The following is a 21594-nucleotide window of genomic DNA, read 5'->3' as shown; positions in this document are numbered from 1 at the left end:
GAATTGTTCATTTTATCCCTAAGCAGGAAATATAAATATCCAAATACCCACAAGGGAATAACTACAGAGTAGAATATACCATTTGGCAATAAACAAGAACAACTCTCCAACAATTCAATTACATGATAAACTTCCATAACATTGTGTTATAAGAGTAAAACAGACCCATAAAATCATGTCACTTATTCCAGAAACAAAGACTCTTCCTAGTTACCCCATTTGGTATGAATATTTTGCCTAGGAGTCAAAGAGAAAACTAATGTGTCATTGAGAGGCCCCAGAACTGTGATGAAAGTTGTGGTGCTTTACTTTATCTTTATGTTTTAATTTTCTTTATTTTTATTTTCTGTCAATGACATTTTAATGGAGTTTAAATACTCAACTGTCTGTGGGTATATATGCCCATAAATTTTGAGGAGAATCATTTAGCTACCCCTCGGCTCAATTCATCTCCAAATCTGTCTCCTACCTCTAGGCTTCCTTCACACTTTTCTTTCTTTCTTTCTTTCTTTCTTTCTTTCTTTCTTTCTTTCTTTATTTACTTTAATTGTTTGTTTTTTGGCTACTTAATCTGAGATAGGGTCTCATTATGTAGCTATAGCTTGCCTGGGACTTTCTGTGTAGAGCAGGCTCGCCTTGAACTCATAGAGACCTCATGCCTTTGCATCCCAAATGCTAGGATCAAAAGTTGCACTACCATGCTTGACCAAATATGTTAAGAGTGACTATTTCAAGCTGGGCTTAGTGATGCACACCTTTAATCTCAGCATTCAGTAGGCAGAGGCAGGCAGGTCTCTGTGAGTTCAAGGCTAGCCTGCTCTACAAAGAGAGTCCAGGACAGCCAAGGCTCTGTGTAAAAGAGAAAACTCTGTCTTGAAAAATAAACAAACACAAACAAAAAAGTGACTATTTCTCCAATTATTTTTGTTACTTAAATATTTATTTAGTTTTAAGTTCAATAGACACTACAGTTTAAAGTTAATTTTAGGCATGCAATTTTATTCTGACCATGAAGAAAGACTCTGGGAATACCTTTTCCCCAAGGTCATTACCGATTTCTTTTCTCTCCTTAACAAGACTACATAAGAAGCAGAAGAAACATTTATTACCAAAGGCCCAATGACCTGGCAGAGTTCAGTAAGTGAGAGAATGCATAACAAGGAAGATTCAGTTCTGCCATCCTGCATTTGGGAGACAGGATTTTCTGTTATTAGCTGCTCATAAGTATTTAGGATTTCTACACTGTATAAGGAGAACCTAAAGAAATAACGTGAGTTAAACCCATTTGAAATATATCAGCAGATTTCTCTTTTTCAAACTAAGAAAAGAATGTTTGTGAAAGGAGGGGATGACATCTTATTTTTAATTTATCATAACATTTATATACCCTGGATTTTGTGAAAAAAGGAAATACGGGATTACAAAGACAATGACATAAGGTAACTTGTACCTGTATATATATATAGTACCTTAGACATAGGGAATCATAAAAGGGAATAAAAAACACTAGTCATTGGAAAGAACATCATTAAGTCTGAAGTGCTGAAAAAGTAGGCTTTTTTGTACACACTATCTTAGAAAAAGGGTGCTTCCCCTATTCTTCTGTGTTTTAGACCTTATTTAGACCTTAGAGGGATAGTATCAAGTTTGTAGGTAAGTATCTATTCTAGGAAAACAAATAATATAACAATTGCTTCAAACTTCTGCGATATGAGCTCATTTGTGTTGAATAATTTGTAATTTTAAAATCAGTAGATGGCCAGAAGAGTACCAGTTCATTAAGCCATGGAATTGATGTTGATTAAAATCTGATTAGACTACTGCTGCTGTCCTCTACATTTTCCCCACTAATTTATAATACACAAAAGGAAACAGATCTATCATGACTTTTATACAATACTAGGACAAAGACCTGAAGCTCACAGCACACATGGCTTTTCAGAAGCTCATGGTTTGGCCCCCTCTTTCTGCAAAAGACAACTGAAAATGGAGGGTTCTGTGGCTGAAAGACGTAGCAACAGTGGACCTTGAGAAATATGCGCCCAAGGGATAGCCTTCACTACAGCAAGGAATGTTGAACTTCTATTAATCCCAACTCATCCATAGCTGTTTTTCCACATCAATGACACCTCATTAGAATGCCTGCCGTTCCATCACTAAAGATTCTTCTATTGAAATTAAACTTCATCCTCTCCTGAGACTCATTCCAGCCCAACTAAAAAATAACCTCTTCCAGAAATATGGGGTTCACAGTTTCCCACACTGAATGGTATGGTGTAGCTAACATGAAGCAGGAAATAACAAGATGCATGAAGAAACATTGAGTTAAAAAGCAGAGCCTTTCCAACCTCTTTTGTTTATGTCTTTGTTTCAGGTAGACATTTAAATATCAAGTCAAGGGAGAAAATCTAAAATAACTCCATTTGCAGCTAAAGAAATTACCTGGGACTTCACTTTCATGTTGATCAAGTAGGCATAGCTGACTTCATCCACACGAGATTCTCCTTCTATTATGATTAATATTTATTATATCGCTGCATATTCTTTTATTTTTCCTCTTCTCCAGAATTTTTTGGCTATTTTAAGTTTATGGAGTGATTTAATTTCACTGTAGATGTTGCTTTTAATGACAAATGATAATGACTTAAGACTTCACTATATCACAAATTAAATAAGAGAAGTTTCATAAAGTTAAATGATTCATTTGGGTGTCAGTAAAATTATTTCAGAATCAAATATGTCTAATTTAAGTTTCTTTTTACAGTATCACATAGTGATGTTGAACTTCTGAGATCAGATGAAGGCCGTAATTTTTACTTCCAGAAGATCCAACTTTTAGGAGAAAGGAAACCTACAGGAATCACTGGGGCTGTGCTACTTGAGAATTCTGAGCAGATGTGACATCCAGGAAGGGAAGTATGAAGCAGAGCAAATCTGAGCAAATTTTCTCATTTCTGTACAACAATACAGCAAGCATTTGGTAGTATATAAGTATTGCCATAGTTTCAAATAGGGAAGTTTGTTTGAAGTGTAATGGAAAAATAACACAAAATAAGCAAAAAGTACATTTAGAATCCGATGCATGAAAAGTAGAAGCTGAAGTAAAAAGTAGAAAAGAGACAGTTCTGCAAAAGTCACATGAGACTACAAGAATTGGTCTTATGTCTTTGGACTTCACTTCCCACCTGCATTGAAAAGTCACAGGCTATAACATTGAGGTAAGTTGTTCAGAATATATGCACTTCAACTGAAACCTGAGAATGAAAAACATAAGTGCTCCACTTCCACCGTCAGTCTTTATAAGTATTTATTTGTTTTGAAATAGAAATGAATGTTGGTGACTTTTCTATTTGCCTTTCAGGTATTTTAATGTCCTTTTGGGAATATGGCCTTAAGGACTTATGCCATGAAAGGAGTAAACAATGTCACTGAATTCATTTTCTGGGGTCTTTCTCAGAACCCAGAGGTTGAAGAGGTATGCTTTGTGGTGTTTTCCTTCTTTTACATAGTCATTGTTCTGGGAAACCTCCTCATCATGCTGACAGTTTGCTTGGGCAATCTTTTCAAGTCTCCCATGTATTTTTTCCTTAACTTTCTATCTTTTGTGGACATTTGCTACTCCTCAGTCATAGCACCTAAGATGATTGCTGACCTATTAGTGAAAAAAAAAACTATCTCCTATGTGGGGTGCATGTTACAACTATTTAGCGTTCATTTCTTTGGTTGCACTGAGATCTTCATCCTTACCGTCATGGCCTATGATCGTTATGTAGCTATCTGTAAACCCCTCCACTACATGACTATCATGGACCGGGAGAGATGCAATAAGATGTTGCTAGGAACATGGGTGGGTGGGTTCTTACATTCTATTGTCCAAGTGGCTCTGGTGGTGCAGCTCCCCTTTTGTGGACCCAATGAGATTGATCACTACTTCTGTGATGTACACCCTGTTCTGAAACTTGCCTGCACAGACACTTACACTGTTGGTGTTGTTGTAACAGCCAACAGTGGTACCATTACACTGGGAAGTTTTGTCATCTTGTTAATCTCATATACAGTTATTCTTGTGTCTTTGAGAAAGCAGTCATCAGAAGGCAGGCGCAAAGCGCTCTCCACCTGTGGATCCCACATTGCTGTGGTCATCATCTTTTTCGGTCCCTGTACTTTCATGTATATGCGGCCTGACACTACCTTTTCAGAGGACAAGATGGTGGCTGTATTTTACACCATTATCACTCCCATGCTGAATCCTCTGATATATACTCTAAGAAATGCAGAAGTAAAAAATGCAATGAGGAAGCTGTGGACTAGAAAGGTTTCCTGGGAGACTCCTGGGAAGTAGCCAAATGTATCATTTATGTTGTAAATCTTCAATTTCTTCACCCTTGACTAATGGCATTATTTAGGAAACCATAGAAGCAATGTCATAGGAATCAGGAGAGAAATGATGGGGCTCTGTGTTATACGGAAATAAGGTATGATAATCATGACATACAATAATATGTTATGGTCAGGTAATTTTATGAAATGTGAATGACAAAGAATTCTCTTATAAAAACTATTACTGTGTTCTACTTACCTATTGTTTTAAGTGAGAACAAACTATTGAAATACTTCACTGTTTCTTTCATTGTAAATGTGGTCCTTAGAGATTGCATAAATGTTCATACACATGCAAAGCACCACATCCAAGCTAAGGTCTTCTTGACATGATTTCAAAAGAGAGAGAGCATATTAAACTCATAATGTTAAAACTGGGGTACAGCTGGCAGAGAATTTAAAAATAACATATTTTAGAGACAAAAGATTAGTTTTCATTGCTTAATTTTGGTAAATTTCCGTTCTTTATTGATGATTTCCCTTTACTCTAGCAATCAATTAAAAGATCAGACTGAACTGTGAGATTCTTCTTTTCATTATGGCATCATATTCATCCCATTCTTATTTTGGACATAAAGTTCTGAGTCTAGCATTCCCTCCACTGGGATCCAACAGCCGAGATTTATTGGGAGCAAATGTGTCTTTATCATTGTTTCATTGTATTTTGTTAAATTGAATCATCCATACTACTACTTCCACCTATACATAGGCTTGGATGAAACTGAGGATGGAATATACACTACTTGTGGGAAGGGCTATAATTCCTAAAAAAATAACATTGTTACAAACACATGATTTTTAAAAAATGTGTTTGCTGGATATGCCTGAAACCTCAACCCTGAAAAAAAAATGTATATGTGGGTGGGTGATGTGGTGGGAGAAGAGTCAGGATGAGGATCAGGATTTCATCTTCAACCTGGGTTACTTTGAAAATCCCAGGGCAGCCTAAAAGAATGAGCTCTCTCATCTGATTCATTATCTGAGTCAGATAATCCTACAAGAAGTTTCCTTCTTTCCATGCAAACAAAATTTGAGACTTGACTAGATCTTTGTACCTCCTTTTCATTCCTTTATCTAACTTCTTATATTTCTAAAGTCCCTATTATTTTCCAAAAAGAATACATTACTATATAATTGAGAAACAAACAAAAAAAAACACACTAAAATCTTTGTCACGTTGTAGACCCTTTTTGAAAACAATGTGTTCCTGTCTCTTAAATGTAGCATCTTTTACAAAGGGGCTAGAGATACTTGACGGGCTTTCAATACACTTTGCTTTTTAAATTTTTCCTTTTTAAAAAAATTGTTAAATTTATTCATTTGTTCATTTTACATCCTGATCACAGCTGTGCCCCTTCCTCTCCTCATGGTCCCACTCTTTCACCCTTTCTCCCTTCCCCCATCTTTTCTCTTCAGAAAAGGGGATCCTCTCCTACAAACCTACCCCAACACATCAAGTCGAATCAGGACTAAAGAATCCTCTTTCACTAAGTCCAGACAAGGCAGCCCAGCTAGGAGAAAGATATCCAAAAACAGGCAACAGGATCCATCTTAGATACAATGCCCACACTGCTTGCTAGAGAATCCACATGCAGAGACCAAGCTACCCATCAGTTACATGTGTGTAGACTGTAGGTTCATGCATACTCTTTGGTTGGTTCTTTAGTCCCTGTAAGCTCCTATGGGTCCATGTTAGTTGACACTGTTGATCTTGTGGAGTTCTTGTTCCCTCCAGGACCTTATTATATCCTTTTTGCCTCCATGCCTAGCTCCTCCACAAGACTCCCTGGGCTCCACCTAATGTATAACTGTAATTCTCAGCATGTGTTTCCATCCACTGCTGATGGAAGCCTCTCAAAGGACAGAGCCATGTTAGACTCCTGTCTGCAAGCATAGCAAAGCATCATTAATAGTCTCAGTGGTGGTCTTTCTCTTATGGGGTAGGTTTCAGGTTTAGTCAGTCATTGTTTGGACATCAGCTATAAAGCATAGTTGAACCAGAGATCCTGCCCAGTACACCAAAATTGTAATGACAAATAAAAGGAATCCCTATTATTGTCGTGTATTAACCTACTCCCCAGAATAAGATAGCTTCACCAATTTTATTTTTCCCTTCCAGTTTTATTGCACTATTCATAGAATTATATTATTTGATGTGTATAGATGGTTCAACATTCATACAGAATGAAAAATGAATACAAAAAGCAAATAAATTAGGACATCCATCACCATAGTCATTGTGTATTCATAATGTATTTTGTTATTTTGCCATAGGATCTTCTGTACTGCATAAGGACAGGGCAAACTTGTGTGAAGGGAACATTGACACAGCTTAAAAGGTCCAACAAAACCTTATTTTTTCTATGTTGCATGTTCAGTAAAGATTAACAATTTGTACCTAAGGAGTTGTCATTTCTTCATCTTTACGTTTTTCTAATTTCAGAAGTTTACACAAAATTGAAAACTTCCTACACTGTATATTTTTTTTTCTTAACTGATTCATTCAGATTACATCTCAATTGTTATCCCATCACTTGTATTCTACCATTCCTCCCTCCCTCCCTCTTTCACCCTATTCCCTTCCCCTAGGTCTGTGACAGAGCAGGACCTTCTCCCCCACAATATGGTCACAGCCTATCAAGTCTCATCCTGGTAGCCTGTTTATCCTTTCTCTGAGTGCCACCAGGTCCCCCCATCAAGGGGAAGTGGCCAAGGGGAAGTGGGGCACTGGAGTTCCTGTCAGAGTCAGTGCCCACTCTCCATCCAACTGTGGAGAATGTCCTGTCTATTGGTTAGATCTGAATAGGGGTTCAATGCTTACTGTATATTTTGTCCTTGATTGGTGCAGTAGTTTGAGCAGACCCCCTGGGTAAAGATCCACCCATCATGATGTTCTTCTTGTAAGTTTCTAGGACCCTCTGGATACTACACTGTACATTTTTAAAACAAGGCAAGACAAAACAAACAAAACTATATATATTTGATTCTTCAATGGTAATATCTTTTATAAACCAAAATATAAATATTAACAAACAGAAGTATATCAATAAAATTTTAATATATAGAAGGTATGTATAAGAATGATCATTTTCAAAGAATTTTTCCTGCTTAAATTATTGACAAAATAATTGTTTGTAGGTATAAAATTTTGACTTTGAAAGCAGCATGCGTTCTATAGCGTTCATAGTTTCTTATTAAAGGAGATTTAGGGGGGTTATTTCTATCTATATAATAATGTTCATCAATAACTACCTTGGAAGAATAATACATCACAAAGTTCTCTTAATTCAGAGTACTCAAACAATTTTTATCTTCATTATCTTTGCTTTAAGAAATTCCCCAATTTGAAAGATAATTACTTCTCATGCATTAATAAATATCAGTGCCATTTCAGAATTACAGAGCCTCAGCCAGTACAATTTGGATTAGTGGTACTTACTAAAACCTGTACCATTCCTAATTAAAAGATGTTAGGTCATTATTGGTTCTCAAAATTTTGTATTTTTATTATATACCAAATCATAGGCTACATACAGTAAAACAACAACATGAATATACACTTATACTTTTTAAGTGGAGTTGTAAGTAGAATCTCATTTACAAACTTGAAAATTAGAAATGTTCATCATCTGATTTGAAATGTTTAATTAGTGGAATATACAATAATTAAGGATATATAGATATATCAGCGGTAATATGTGAGTGGGGAAGTTTACATGAAATTACAGTTTCAGAAATATGTATGTTTAAAAAGATTATTGTCTGCAACATGTACAGTTTTTATATTTTTCAAAAATTCATACAAGCCTCGAGTGGAAGTGTTAGAACTTCTTTTTATTCATGGCCAATAGCTCAATAAATCTACATGTGCAAGGCACATCTACATATTTTTGTCAATTTTCCTGGCAAGAACATTGTTGTGCTCATTGTGCATGGACCATGAACAGGCAGAAGCTCAAATGTGTCAGTGCTATATGGGGCTGGAGATCATCTAGTGTAATTTTCCTGTGTACCATCTCAGAGAATGAAAGTAATACAAAAGTACAAGATAACCATCTCCTCTCTTCAAAGGTTACAGTTTGAAAGCTGGCCGTTTTTCTGTACCAATGCAAGGTAGACATCATCGATTTAGTAGCTAGAGTAATATACAGCAAAGAGCTCCCGCACTTTGACCTGGAGCCATCCATGTTACATGACATCCATCATGCCTGTATTTCCCAAAAGATAATTTAGGAGTTATAGTAGGGATAATCATGATATAAAAAAAGCAAGTGTTTTGTTATCACAGCCAGAACTAAACATAAAGACAAAAGTGAAGATAATAGTTAAGAAAAACAAATGACTGGTGCCTTAGTTTGAGCGGGACCCCTGGGCCCAAATCTGCAAGGACAATACAGGAGGTAAACTTTAAACCCCTCCCCAGATCTAGCCAATGGTCAGAACATTCTCCACAGTTGAGTGGAGAGTGTGATATGACTTTCTCACGTACTCTGGTGCCTCACATTTGACCATGTCCCCTGGAGGGGGAGACCTGGTGGCACTCAGAGGAAGGACAGCACGTTACCAAGAAGAGACTTGATACCCTATGAGCATATACAGGGGGAGGTAATCCCCCTCAGGAACAGTCATAGGGGAGGGGAACAAGGGGAAAATGGGAGGGAGGGAAGAATGGGAGGATACAAGGGATGGGATAACCATTGAGATGTAACAAGAATAAATTAATAAAAAAAATTAAAAAAAGAAAAACAAATGAAATAGTGTGGTATACATTATAAGTGATGAGGGCTTTGAGAAAGATCTTAGATGTGCATGTCCTCGGGGTGAATGAGATGATGCAAGGAGTTATTGGCTCAGCAAAATTCAGTGACTATTACAATTGCTGTACATCCCACACACTTTATGTCCTGTTAACTTTAACCCTGCATCATGTTAGTCATGGCTATCAATGCTATGCCGCATTTGTAGACCATTTCTGTATGTGGTCTTTATGAATATATACCTATGATATAAATGTTGCACAGCTGTGTTGATGTACAGTACCAAAGACAACTATCCGCATTACTGTAATGTGCCTTTAACTTTAATATTTCCACTTATGCTCTAGCTGCTCTGTGCTGGTTGCACTGAGAACTATAAGATAATTCATATCTGCAACATCACAATTTCTGTATTAATAGTAAGAATAGTATGCTGTGTGATTAGGTTGTTCATTATTGTTTTCATATCTCCTAGCATAATTAATTACACAATTAAATTCTAGTCCACATAAACATTTGTATCTGAGTTAGAGACATGTATAGAATATATTAGCACTTTCGTCATTGTTGCGACAGAATATTGACAGAAGCATGTTAAAGAAGGAAAAGATAATTATGGTTCATGATTCAGAACACTTTCAGTGCAATATTGCAGGGGAGGCAAGGCAATAGAAGCAGCTCTATCCTTGGTGTCTGGAACATGATTCTGCATTTTTACATGGTATCAGACTGAGACAGAAATCTTGGGGAATGGAACTAGAAATGGATTAAAAGCTCAAAGTCTATAACCTAATAACACTTCAAACAATAAACCTGTTTTGAAAGTTTTTAAGGCAGACCAGGTTTGATTCCCAGCAGCCATACGGTGGTACATATCCACTCTTAACTCAAACCCAAACCTTAATGTCCTATAATCATAGTAATCTTTCATTAGAAAAAGTAATTATCATGTTTATTTTTCAAGATGAAACAATGCTCCCCAAAGCTCAAAGGTGTCAGGTTATTAAATTTAAACATATAATGTTAGTAAAGCCACAAGTAGTAATCTTCCTAAACTTAGGATTCTGCAAATGAGTAATTTCTAGTTCTCTCTACTTGTTTTAATATTATTATTGGATCTGAGTAATGACACACATACAAAATAACCTACAAAGCATATTCTGAAGACTACTTGGTAAATTATCTAGTATACCCATATGCATGTACATATATCTTGTATGTATCTCTTTTAACTCTGTGTATATATATAGATATGTGTGTGTGTGTGTGTGTATAGATAGATAGATATTCACACATATAATCTAGCCATAGCAATGATCACAATAACAATTATGTTTCAATATGTTTTCTTTTTAGTTGTTAAGAATAGGAAGTGTGTGAAGAGGAAGAACATGGTCATGTGCACACACAGAGACACACACTGACACACACAGAAACACACACACATACACACATACATACACACACACAGAGACACACACACATACATGCATACAACATAGTCACACTGCACCTTGAAACAAAACTTCTATAAATTTGTGAATATAATATATTAATTTGATTGAAGAAGACCTGAATAAAAACATCATAAAGAAATGCAATCACAATCATAGAGAAAGACATATATAGTAAAATAAACAGTAAATATTTCAGGCTCTAAATATAAGTTGTAAGACATAAACATGGACCAAATAATGATCAACATTTAAAAGAATGTGACTAGACTGGAGAGATGGCTCAGAGATTAAGAACACTGTCTGCTTTTCCAAGGGTTATGAGTTCAATTCCCAGCAACAACATGGCGGCGCACAGCCATCTACAATGAGATCTGTTACCCTCTTCTAGCATGGGGGTGTACAGGCCGGCAGAACCTTGTGTATATAATACATAAGTAAATAAATGAATCTTTAAAAAAAAAAGAATGTGACTGAGATAAATATTTGCATCTTCCTCCTACCTCTTCTTTGCCAGAAGAGTAATTTGATATATTTATTTATAATACATTCATTTTGTCCATTCTCTAGAAGCAACCAAACTTCCTTCCCTAAGACTGAACTATTCTAAACATAACTGAAAACTAGCATTTTCTTTACTAAAATCAATATGGGTTTTTATTCCTTATATATCATCTGAGATTCTTTTGATCCATAACTTCCTCATGGCACTTTTCACCTCTGCATTCCTCAGTGTGTAAATCAGAGGGTTTAGAAAGGGTGTACAAATTGTGTAAAACACAGATATCATCTTGTCCATAGGGAAGGTGGTGGCAGGACGTGTGTATATAAATATGCAAGGTACAAAAAACAAGATGACTACCATGATGTGGGAAACGCAAGTGAACAGAGCTTTTCTCCTCCCCTCAGCACTGTGGTTTCTCAAGGAATAAAGAATGATGCCATATGAGACCATGAGCATGAGGAAACTCACTGTACAGAGGGTCCCACTGTTGGACACCAGGAGAAGGTTGATCACATATGTGTCTGAACAGGCAAGTTTCAACAGTGGCTGCAAGTCGCAGAAGTAGTGATCAATCTCATTGGGACCACAGAAAGGTAAACTCAAGGCCAGAAAAATCTGAACTAAAGAATGCACACAGGATCCCACCCAGACTATGGCTACCAGCATCCCACAGACCCGACGGCTCATGATGGTCATGTAGTGCAGGGGCTTACAGATGGCTACATAGCGGTCAACAGCCATGAGCCAAATAAATGAAATGTAAAGACTTGGATTATGCACTCACTGAAAGAGATAGAGGCCTCATTCATCAGGGAGTCCACAATCGTTCTAGGGGCTACAGTTGTAGAGAAGCAGGTGTCAGACAAGGATAAATAGAACAGGAAGAAGTACATGGGACTCCCAAGGGCCTGGCTTGTCTTGATGGTAGCAATGATCAGCAAGTTACCCAATAAAGTCCCCATATAAAATAACAGGAAAATGACAAACACTATGTTCTTCCTACTGGGGTCCTGTGTCAAGCCAAGAAAAATGAACTTGGTCACATTGATATTCAGCTGCATGGTTCAAGAATGAGAAGGAAAGAGTATGAAATATATTATCTGCAAAAGATAAAAAAAATTAGTTTTACCTTGTAATCTGATGGATTATTTTAGACAAAAATATTTATTTACATAAAAGTACCATACTTCTTGATTATTAAACTGCTGTTCCCACTATCAGTTTTCAATTTCAAGATATTTTTAGTGTTAAGAATGCTGATGAAACTGACAATTTCTCCACAGCACTCTCCGCTTAGTGACTTTAGTATGGTTTTGATTAATTTTATAGGTTAATAAATGTAATCTTTATGTTACATTTATGTACCTTATTGTTTCATAGTAAAATTTTCTAGTGGCAATGGATTATATAATTAATTCTTCTTTATTTGAAAAAATTAACTGTCCTTGGCAATGATGATGTAAAGTTGCCTAGCCCTCACATTCTATAAAATTACTATTTTCCATATATATATATAATTTTGGAAATTTGGAAAATAGGAATTTTATAGAATATATTTTATATATAATAGATTTACAATCAATACTTAACTCATTCTTAGGCAATATTCCTTAAAAGATGAGCAAGAAATTTTAATCACCTACAAATAATCTGGTAGGGTCTTCAAATATTCTTCATAATATTTTGTAAATGGTACGTATAGGCAGAAAACATGTTTCTTGATAGTAACTATTAAATATCTCATTGTCTATTTGTCTTCTACTTCCAATAGCACATTTTAGACTATCCATATTCTCTGAGATTACATCCAAATGAATGGGTATTTTATATTATCTACAAGTACATGTTTGCACACTAAATATCCTCATATATAGGATAATTTGTTACAGTGTCATACAACAGTTGTTATAGCCAGCAAAGCATTGTACTATTAAAGCATCTAAAAATTCTGCAGTCTCAGGTCACAGGAATGTGGCAAAGATGAAGGTAAGTACAGCTTTACAAAAGGGATGAATAGTAGTCTATAATTTTGTCCAACCTATTTTCAGATCTGGAAACTTTTATAATCAATTTAAGCATGAAGTATTCTTTTAATAATGTCTTTTTATAATGAGTTCTATACATGTTACATTCATAGTGACTAGGCCATCTGCATTCATCTCGTTTGAAGTAAGTGTTTTCCTGTCTTGTTGGGTCTAAATTTCCAAATGAGATTCAATATCTATCCTATCCCAACTCTAATAGCTTAACTTCTTTATCTTGATCTAAAACGATCTTGTCCCCTAAACAGCTAAACTTGGTTATAAAACTATACTATCTTGTCTTCAATGCCCCATAACAGACTCTCAAACCAAAACTTTTTCTCCCTTTTGCTTATGAAAAATCATCACCAGTTGTGGATATTATATAAAAGTAATCATATAAAATGAACATTTATATATGTTCTGGAAGGCACATTTATCCACTGTGCTCTTTCTAATCCCTGCAATGCCTGCATTACATCGTGGTAAATTCTGTGAACTCATCTAAGGCAGATTCTGATAACTGAGACAGATACAAAATCCCTTCATACATACGCTTTAACTAACCCTTGGTAATTGCATCACATCACCAAATTTTAAAGATATATTTCTTTCACTATTTTCAATATATTTAAATTTATTTCATGTTGATAAACATTTGCTGGGATATGTATATTCATACCATGTATATTCCTGGTTTCTGAGGCACATGACTGCTTTGCCTCAACGTGTCTAGGTACACCATGTGTGTTCCTCCCATGTGTGTTTCTAGTTCTTGAGAAGTTCAAAAGAGGGCTTTGGCTCCCCGTTAAGTAAGGTTGTAGATGATTGTGATCCACAGTGTGGGTGCTAGTAATCAAACCCAGGTGCTCTGTAAGAGCAATAAATGTGTTTAACTGCTGCACTATATTTCCATACCTCTTTTCAACTACTTAAAACCTTATGAAAATTTATAATCAAGTTCACAAGAGAACATAGTTTTGATATCCTAGTTTCAATATTCACTTAATGCCTTCTTTGTTTAAAAATGTGATATAATATAAATAATTACCCCAATAACCTGGTGGTCTTTCAAAGCCAAATTATGTGGGAAAACTCACCCTTATCAAATTCTACCTGATTTTAACCATGTCATGGACTGTATAACTTTTGATAATTTTATCATCAATCAGTATATTATGATTGTATTTTCTTTATGGATTCATAAGATTAATGAACTAATTTAAAATAAATTAAAAATAATAGATTCATATTTTATTAAATTGAAAATAGTTGCGAGTCTTCATTAAGTATTTAATGACTGATATAGTCAATGTTCTCCTCCTTCCTTGATCATTTTTCCATTCACATTTTTCTTAAAGTTTCAGACAGGAAACTTCCTGTGCATAGAGAGCTGGAAATATACACATCTCCTGTATTTATTACCCTCAAATCTAAGTTCAGTGATTTTGCAATGTAAAAGGTGCTCAATGGTTTCAAGTGAAATATTCTGTGTTACATTTTGAGTGCAGAGCTACTTATCTGATATTGCTAATGTCATTCAGGTTATAAAGATATTTCCCAATAATTAATTTGTTGTGGCTTTTTATCTAACATGTACAGTTAATGGCAACTGCATTCATCATTTAGAAAGATAAGACAAAAACTGAAATTTAAGCAAAAACAAAATTGAAACTCATCAAAATATCTTACTGAGTTTACTAAGCGACTAGGAATGGAAGATCCAGTGCTTTGTACAGCATCACATAACATGAGACCTTGACTTCCACAGGAATGACTACTCTAAAATTACAACATTAGATATGAATCCTTGTCCTTTGAGGCCTGTAAAGAGAATATTAAAATCACATATGCTCCTTTGACTGCTCAATTAACTTTTGTTTATTTTGATTTGGGATTTTTGTGGTTTTGGTCTCATTTTAATTGTAATTTTTTTCTTTTTTTATAATTTTTAATTAATAGTTTACATATACATCTATATTATTATACATATATATTAAGCTATCTACATCAAGAAGAACCATAAAACAATAGGAATTACATAAATGCTACATTCTTAGTGTTTTGGCTATTTGTATTTGACATCCTTGAAGAAAATTTCTTTTTTATACTCATGAGTCTAAATTTCTGATTGTAAATCAATATCTATCATATCTCATCATTATCGACTTAAAACATCTATCCAGACCTAGAAATATCTCAACCACTAAACAACTAAGCTTAATTGTAAAACTAAACTATCCAGTCTTCAGCCCCATCAGATACTTGTTTTTTTCCATGTCTGTGAACCATAGCTGCCCTTGTACCTCTCCAGAGGTAGCAATAAATACAATCCGTCAGGTTTTCATCAGGCATTAACATGTACTTTAATGTCCTTAAGATAAATAATATCAGAATACAGTGTGTTTTCTAGAAACAATTGTACTTACCTCAAATTTTCAAACAAGATGGACAACTTTAGATTGGTTATGTCAGTCAGAAAAATAGTAAACACACACTATGTAGGTTTTGGAGGTAGTGGAGAAGATCTGAAAGATAGCAAACCAGAAAATGTAGAGAATAAAGGAGGGTGAAAATGGGTGTCTGGTGGATCCTTTCATGGGTTTATACTGATTTAAAGAGCCCCAGAGGGAAGAATTTGATTTGACGGGAAGCTATTTTAAAAATAGCCTGTCCTGAATTCAGCAACAGTAGCTTTGTGTCTTTCAGCCCCTCACACTAAACTTTACTTCTATGCATAGCTTATTATATTCTGGGAATATTAACCACTTGATCCAATTTTTTTAGCCTGTAAGAGTTTAAATTAAAGCATTACATAATAAATTCTCCTCCAGTCTTTCACACTGTGTAGCTTAAGCTCATGATTCATACTATCTCAACCAAAGGAGAACTGAGAAACAGGGCAAAGAAATAGAAACTCACACAATTCAACACCTGTCAGATCTACTTTTTGTATCTAGTTCCGTCATTTGTCAGGAAGTTACTATGTCATCATTTTTTTTCTGAGTCTTACTAGACACAAAGCAGGTACAGTGTGAAGAGCATAATGTGTATCAGATAATACTTAACCTTTGTGAAGAAGTAGCTACTTAGTGAGATGTCTGCAACACTCCTATACATGGTATTTTCCTTCAACTTCATTACATATATTTTAGGATGCTCAGTGTTATGGCTGGTCTGAACTTTATCTAGGAAGTACTTAGTCAAGTTATTAATATAAATTTCAGGTGCATATCAATTGTAAGTATTTGCAAGGTTATTATTGTCTATTACCTTTTCCTTTAAAGTTTAGTTAGACATGATATCTTTTTAAATTTTGGGTGCATATATATAGTTTTTGCTTAGCCTAATCTCATTTAGCCACTTTATATGATAACATTTAGGAAACGTACCTCTTGAAATTGTCATAAATTTTAATATATGAAGTACATCCTTTTCTTCTTACTCACTAATGATGGCCTTTCACATACCCATTTCTTATCATTGATGTTAGAAAAATGCTTTATTCCAAAGATAGTATTTCATATTTATCATAATTGTAAACCTTTAAAAACATACTGGGCTATTAAATTTATTGTTTCTTTTCCAGTGACCAATAGAGGATTCTAATCACATACACACACAGTATATAAAACCATATTAAGTATACATTTTATCAAATTAGGAATGATGTTTCTCTGAAATCACAAATGTGGAAATATCATTTGTCAGAGGACCAGCTACATCAGTCTCATCTGCCCAGCATCTTTTGATAGCAGCTTTCTCACAGGCTGGTGAAAAAAGTTATTTCTGCCTACAGAGGGAATATGTTCATGCATAATTGTACAAGACATTGACATGTGGACAGCATTATCACCTACAGTTTTCCTTTCTCAGATCTTCAAAAACATTTCAGAGGCTATAGTGAATCTAATTTGAGCTGTCTGGTTAGACTATAGCCATATTAAATGAACCATTCTTGAATTTAGTAACAAGACATGAGTTAGGGTAAAGCAGTGTTGTCATTTGTATCAAAACTGCCAGCGGATAACAAAGGATATAAAATCATAATTAGTAAAATAGAATTTGGATCATGACTCCCTGCTTCCACGAACTGCGCAAAACTACGTTGAGGAAAGAAGCACAGAGGAAGGAAGATGTTGTAGGTCCCATAGCAAACTTACAAAGTATTTGTAATATAGTTAGGGATGGAAGTGTTGAATGACAAAGCCACAAGTCGATTCTGTGACCTATACAAGATGCCTTTCCAGATCCCCAAACTGTTCATTTCTCCAAGGATTAGTATGAATACAGAGCTCAGAATATTTTCACATTAAGAAAAGAATCCTTTCCTTTTTTTAACTAACTAATGTCACTGGTAACAGATGGTCCCTTCCTTTTGTAAGGTTACTTAGTCTTATAGATAAAAGAATTTTAAAGTGACTTAAAAACTTGATGTGAATTGAGTCAGAACTTAGAGGAAAAAATATTGAGTAGACAATCTAGAGATATCTCCAACTTCTTGTAGAAAGAATAAGCAGAGAAAATTAAGCTTTTTATGTTTTCTAAGTTATAAATAAAAAAATCAGAGAGACTTAATAACAAATTATGGAAACAACCTACATGTCCATCAACCAAACAGATAAATGAACTGTGGTACTTTTACGCAATGGAGCACTATTCGGATATTAAAAGCAAGGAAATCTTGAAACTTGCAGGCAAATGGATGGAACTAGAAAAGATCTCCTTAGTGAGGTAACACAGGCCCAGAAAACCACGCATGACATGTACTCACTTATGAGTGGATATTAGCCCAACATAGATGTCCTCTGAGAGACTCCATCCAGTGGGGGTTTGGGACAGGTACTGGGACTTGCAACTGGACTTTGGGAGGAGAGCTGAGAGTTGTATAGAAGATGGGGCAGGCATGGAAGGACAAGGAGGGGTCAGGAAATCCACAGGGAGACCAGAAAGCCCAGTGGATCTGAACCCAGGAGGCCAACACAAATTGATACACAAACCAAGGACAATGCATGCAGAGTACCCAGGTCTTAATAACTTTCAAACATAATAATTTCTAACTAGACACCAGGCAATTTCAGTGAAAAGACATACTGAAAAATGCCGTTCTCTTAAAATAACATGCAAAAAATTTAAAGCCTTCATTTAATGATTTCTTATAACATTTATATGCATTTATATTTTCAACCATATTGCTGTTTCATGGTGTACAAAATGATACTTCATATAAGTGAGACTGAAGCTATAAAGTTATGCAGCTTTCTGCTGAGTGCAACTAGTCTAACACCATGTGTAGATGAACACCAGATCACCAACCATTAAGACAAAAGTTGCTGTAATGATATACAGTATGCTTGGCCTGTAGCCATGACTATGAACCAACCATAATATAGTGGTCTCCAGTTCTTGGTGGTAGTAGTAAGGCTGTTAAACATTCTCTAGTAAAAGGGAGGTAGAAATTACCCATGCTGGTGCATGCTGGTACACTACTTTCTGAAGAAAATTAGGTAGAAATTATGAGAGAAGTGGGCATGAAAAAGATAGTGTTTTGTCTCTATAGTTCTGGAACACTCAGGGGTCCTCCCCTGTCATGTGACCTTCTGTATGTTCCCTTGTCATGTGTCCCTTTGTCTCCTTCAAAGTCACATGGCCCTCTGACTCCTCCCCTGTCATGTGATCTGGCTGTTTCCCTGTCATATGGCCAGCTGGCTCCTAAGAGCTTTTGTGTGTTTGTCTTTGATGAGTCTGACAGCTTGGAGGCAATTCAGCTAGCCTGCCTTCAGGGGCCTCTAGGGTCCTAGTAATTGCTTACTTTATCACCTTCCTAGCCTGGGTATTCCAGGTGTGTGCCAGATAGGGCCACCCACCACCCCACTCTCTCTGTTCCAGATTCCTATTGTCCCCACATTTTCACTCTGTCCTTGTCTCTCTCTCCCCCTCTTTCTCTCCCTCACTCTCTCTCTGTCTCTCTCCCCCTCTTGCCCCTTCTCTCTCCCTTGGGTGGCCCCTTCCTCTCCATCCCTGATAACAGATATTTTGGGTGACATAATTCCTTAAGGGGAGGTACACCTTGCCTCTAACCCATCATGGTACTCACCCCCACCCCCACTGCCTTGTCATCAACATTATATAATTATATATATAATAACATTTGGCATGGATAAAGAGATTCACACACATTAAAGGAAAGACGTTGAAATATAAATGTTGTTTCTTTTGTCCTTGGCATATTCATATAATTTAAATAACATGATCAGTTCAAAAATCTTCCTCAAAGAACTTTATGCAAGGCAAAGCATGCAGGGATGAGCAATAAATGGAAAAAAAAAAACTCTTGGCTCATGGAGACCTACTGGGGGATGAGTCCTTGATAAGAACTGAGCTGCCCAGAAGCCACAGCTTGAGCACAAGTCCCTGTGATGTCACATACCAAGCCCTTGGCTAGACCTCGGGATGGCACTGAGGTGGGGGTGGGGTGGGAGATGAGGTTGGAGTCGCGAAGGCAGCCAAGTCCTTGAAGGATTTGTTGCACAAGCAGGAGCTCTGGGGTCAAACCTTTAAAGCTCACTCCCTCAGCATTCTGGAGCCCCAGGCCATCATCTGGAGCCTATTCAGATAATCTTCTGCCCAGGGAGAGGCCCCATGATGATGGCTGCATTTAAGATTCAGCACAGAGGCCGGGCAGCCAGCTGAAGCTTCCAGGCTTAAGAGGAATAGCTTAGCAAATACCCTTGGCATTTAGAGCTAATAGCACCAAGCCTTTGTGTTGATGGCTTCCTGTGTCTATAGTTTGCTCAATTCCTCCTCACCCTGCATGCTACAAATAATTTTATTGTTTTTATCATAAGCTCTTCATGAGATTCAATTTTGGTGTCTCTGTAGGAAATGAAGCTTAGGAACAAAACCAAATAAAAGCAGCAGAAGCACACATTGGACCGAGGACAAGGGTGTGTTCTCTTTTATTACTTACCTGAAAAGAGTTTTAAAAAGTGTAATAATGTTCAACTTTTTACTGGAAAGTAATCACATATTGTTTCTCTCCTTTTCTTTTTTTTTTTTTTTTTGTTTTTTTTTTTGTTTTTGTTTTTTCTTTTGAAGGGATGGGTTTGGAACTCATTCTGTTGATCAGGTTGGCCTTGCACTCACAGAAATTCCTGACTTAGAGTGCCAGGATTAAAGGTTTGTGTCTCCACAACCCACCCCTGGGCATACATTATTTCTTAATTAATTCCTTGTGCATTTTATGTGTGTGAGTGCAGCATGCACATATTTTTGGGAGGGTACAGGCTCATTCCTCTGGTTGTACATACATGTAAAGTCATGAGGAAGTCAGGAGGACATCATCTGCTCTGCTCTACAACCTTCCGCTGTATTCCCTTGAGACATGGTCTCCTGATGAACATAGGCTCACATGCTGGAGACTGTCAAGCCCAAATAGTCTTCCTATCTTTCCCCTCCCAGCAGTGAGATACCAGAAAAACGAAAATCGGATTTCAGGGTTATTGGGACAAAAGGTTAAGAAATAGGCCTACAGGAGATAATCTGGCCAGCTGCAGGGTAGAACCAACAAGGAGTCTTGTTGCATTCCTTTCCCCCAACAGGAGATAAAGTTGCTGGGAAACCAGACCAGAGAGAGAGAGAGAGAGAGAGAGAGAGAGAGAGAGAGGGAGGGAGGAGGGGAGGAGGGAGAGAGAGAGAGGAGCGAGGAGAGAGCGGAGAGAGAGAGCGCGAGGAGAGGATGAGAGGCAGACAGGAGGAGAGAGGCGAGAGAGAGAGAGAGAGAGAACAAAGAAAACCAGGAGCATTTGTGATTTTGGTACCCTCCCACAACCAATCATTTTAAAGCATATTTGATACCCCTTTTGTATTTCAACCAATAGGCACTTGCCAGGCTGGGACTTCCCTGCTATGGGCATGCTAGGAGGGAAAGGAACCTATAATTTTACCTTCAGCTCAGAGTTCGGTGTTCTTTCCAGATACCACTGTGTTGGTGACTATCAGAGCCTAGCTCGGCTCGCAAATTAAAGGTCCTCTTGTGTTTGCATAGGAATCGAGTCCTGGTGATCTTTTTAGGGGTCTCGCGGATCTGGGCACAGCAGTGGAGCCAGGGTTCCAGGCATACTTCACGTCCCCTTCTGACTCAGCTAACACTCTGTTCCTCTGATCGCTCTGATCCCTCTCAGATCAAATCCTGCTGTGCTTTCTCTTCCTCCCAGCTCGCAGATTGGACTCTACAGACGTCTATCAGAAACTGAGTCAAACAACATTCAATACCGGCTGATTATTTGTCAGTTCCTTATGTTTAAGAGTGCATTCCATGTGCTTGGGTGGGTACGTCCACATACCTGCCTACATGTCCGGAGGTTGAATGGAGGCATCTAGCATGTTCCTCTATCTATCGTCCTACGCCTTATTCTTTGAGTCGGAGCTGTCCCATTGAACCCAATACCTGTTGGATTTTATACGGAGCCGGTGTA

At 36.8% G+C, this 21594-nt stretch overlaps 2 protein-coding genes across 3 annotated transcripts; one reads left to right on the top strand and one right to left on the bottom strand.

Annotated features, from left to right (window-relative positions):
• The first annotated feature begins 3385 nt into the window (after nt 1-3385).
• LOC127207252 (olfactory receptor 4S2) lies at nt 3386-8722 on the top strand. Of its 2 annotated transcripts, XM_051166629.1 has the most exons (2): nt 3407-4315; nt 8699-8722. In XM_051166629.1, exons 1-2 carry the CDS (start codon nt 3407-3409, stop codon nt 8720-8722), a joined length of 933 nt encoding a protein of 310 aa, XP_051022586.1. The 2 variants fall into 2 exon arrangements, with proteins under 2 accessions (XP_051022585.1, XP_051022586.1); XM_051166628.1 differs by lacking the exon at nt 8699-8722 and having other exon boundaries at nt 3386-4342.
• A 2533-nt stretch (nt 8723-11255) lies between these two features.
• On the bottom strand, nt 11256-12157 carry LOC127207373 (olfactory receptor 4C16-like). The gene is given in 2 exon segments (XM_051166768.1): nt 11256-11839; nt 11842-12157. Coding segments are annotated over 2 exon segments (900 nt in total).
• Between the last annotated feature and the right edge of the window lie 9437 nt (nt 12158-21594).

Source organism: Acomys russatus, chromosome 24 (assembly GCF_903995435.1).
Source record: "Acomys russatus chromosome 24, mAcoRus1.1, whole genome shotgun sequence".
In the NCBI taxonomy this organism is placed as follows: domain Eukaryota; kingdom Metazoa; phylum Chordata; class Mammalia; order Rodentia; family Muridae; genus Acomys; species Acomys russatus.
The sequence above is the reverse complement of the archived record's forward strand: the minus strand, read 5'-3'. Positions and strand labels throughout refer to the sequence as shown.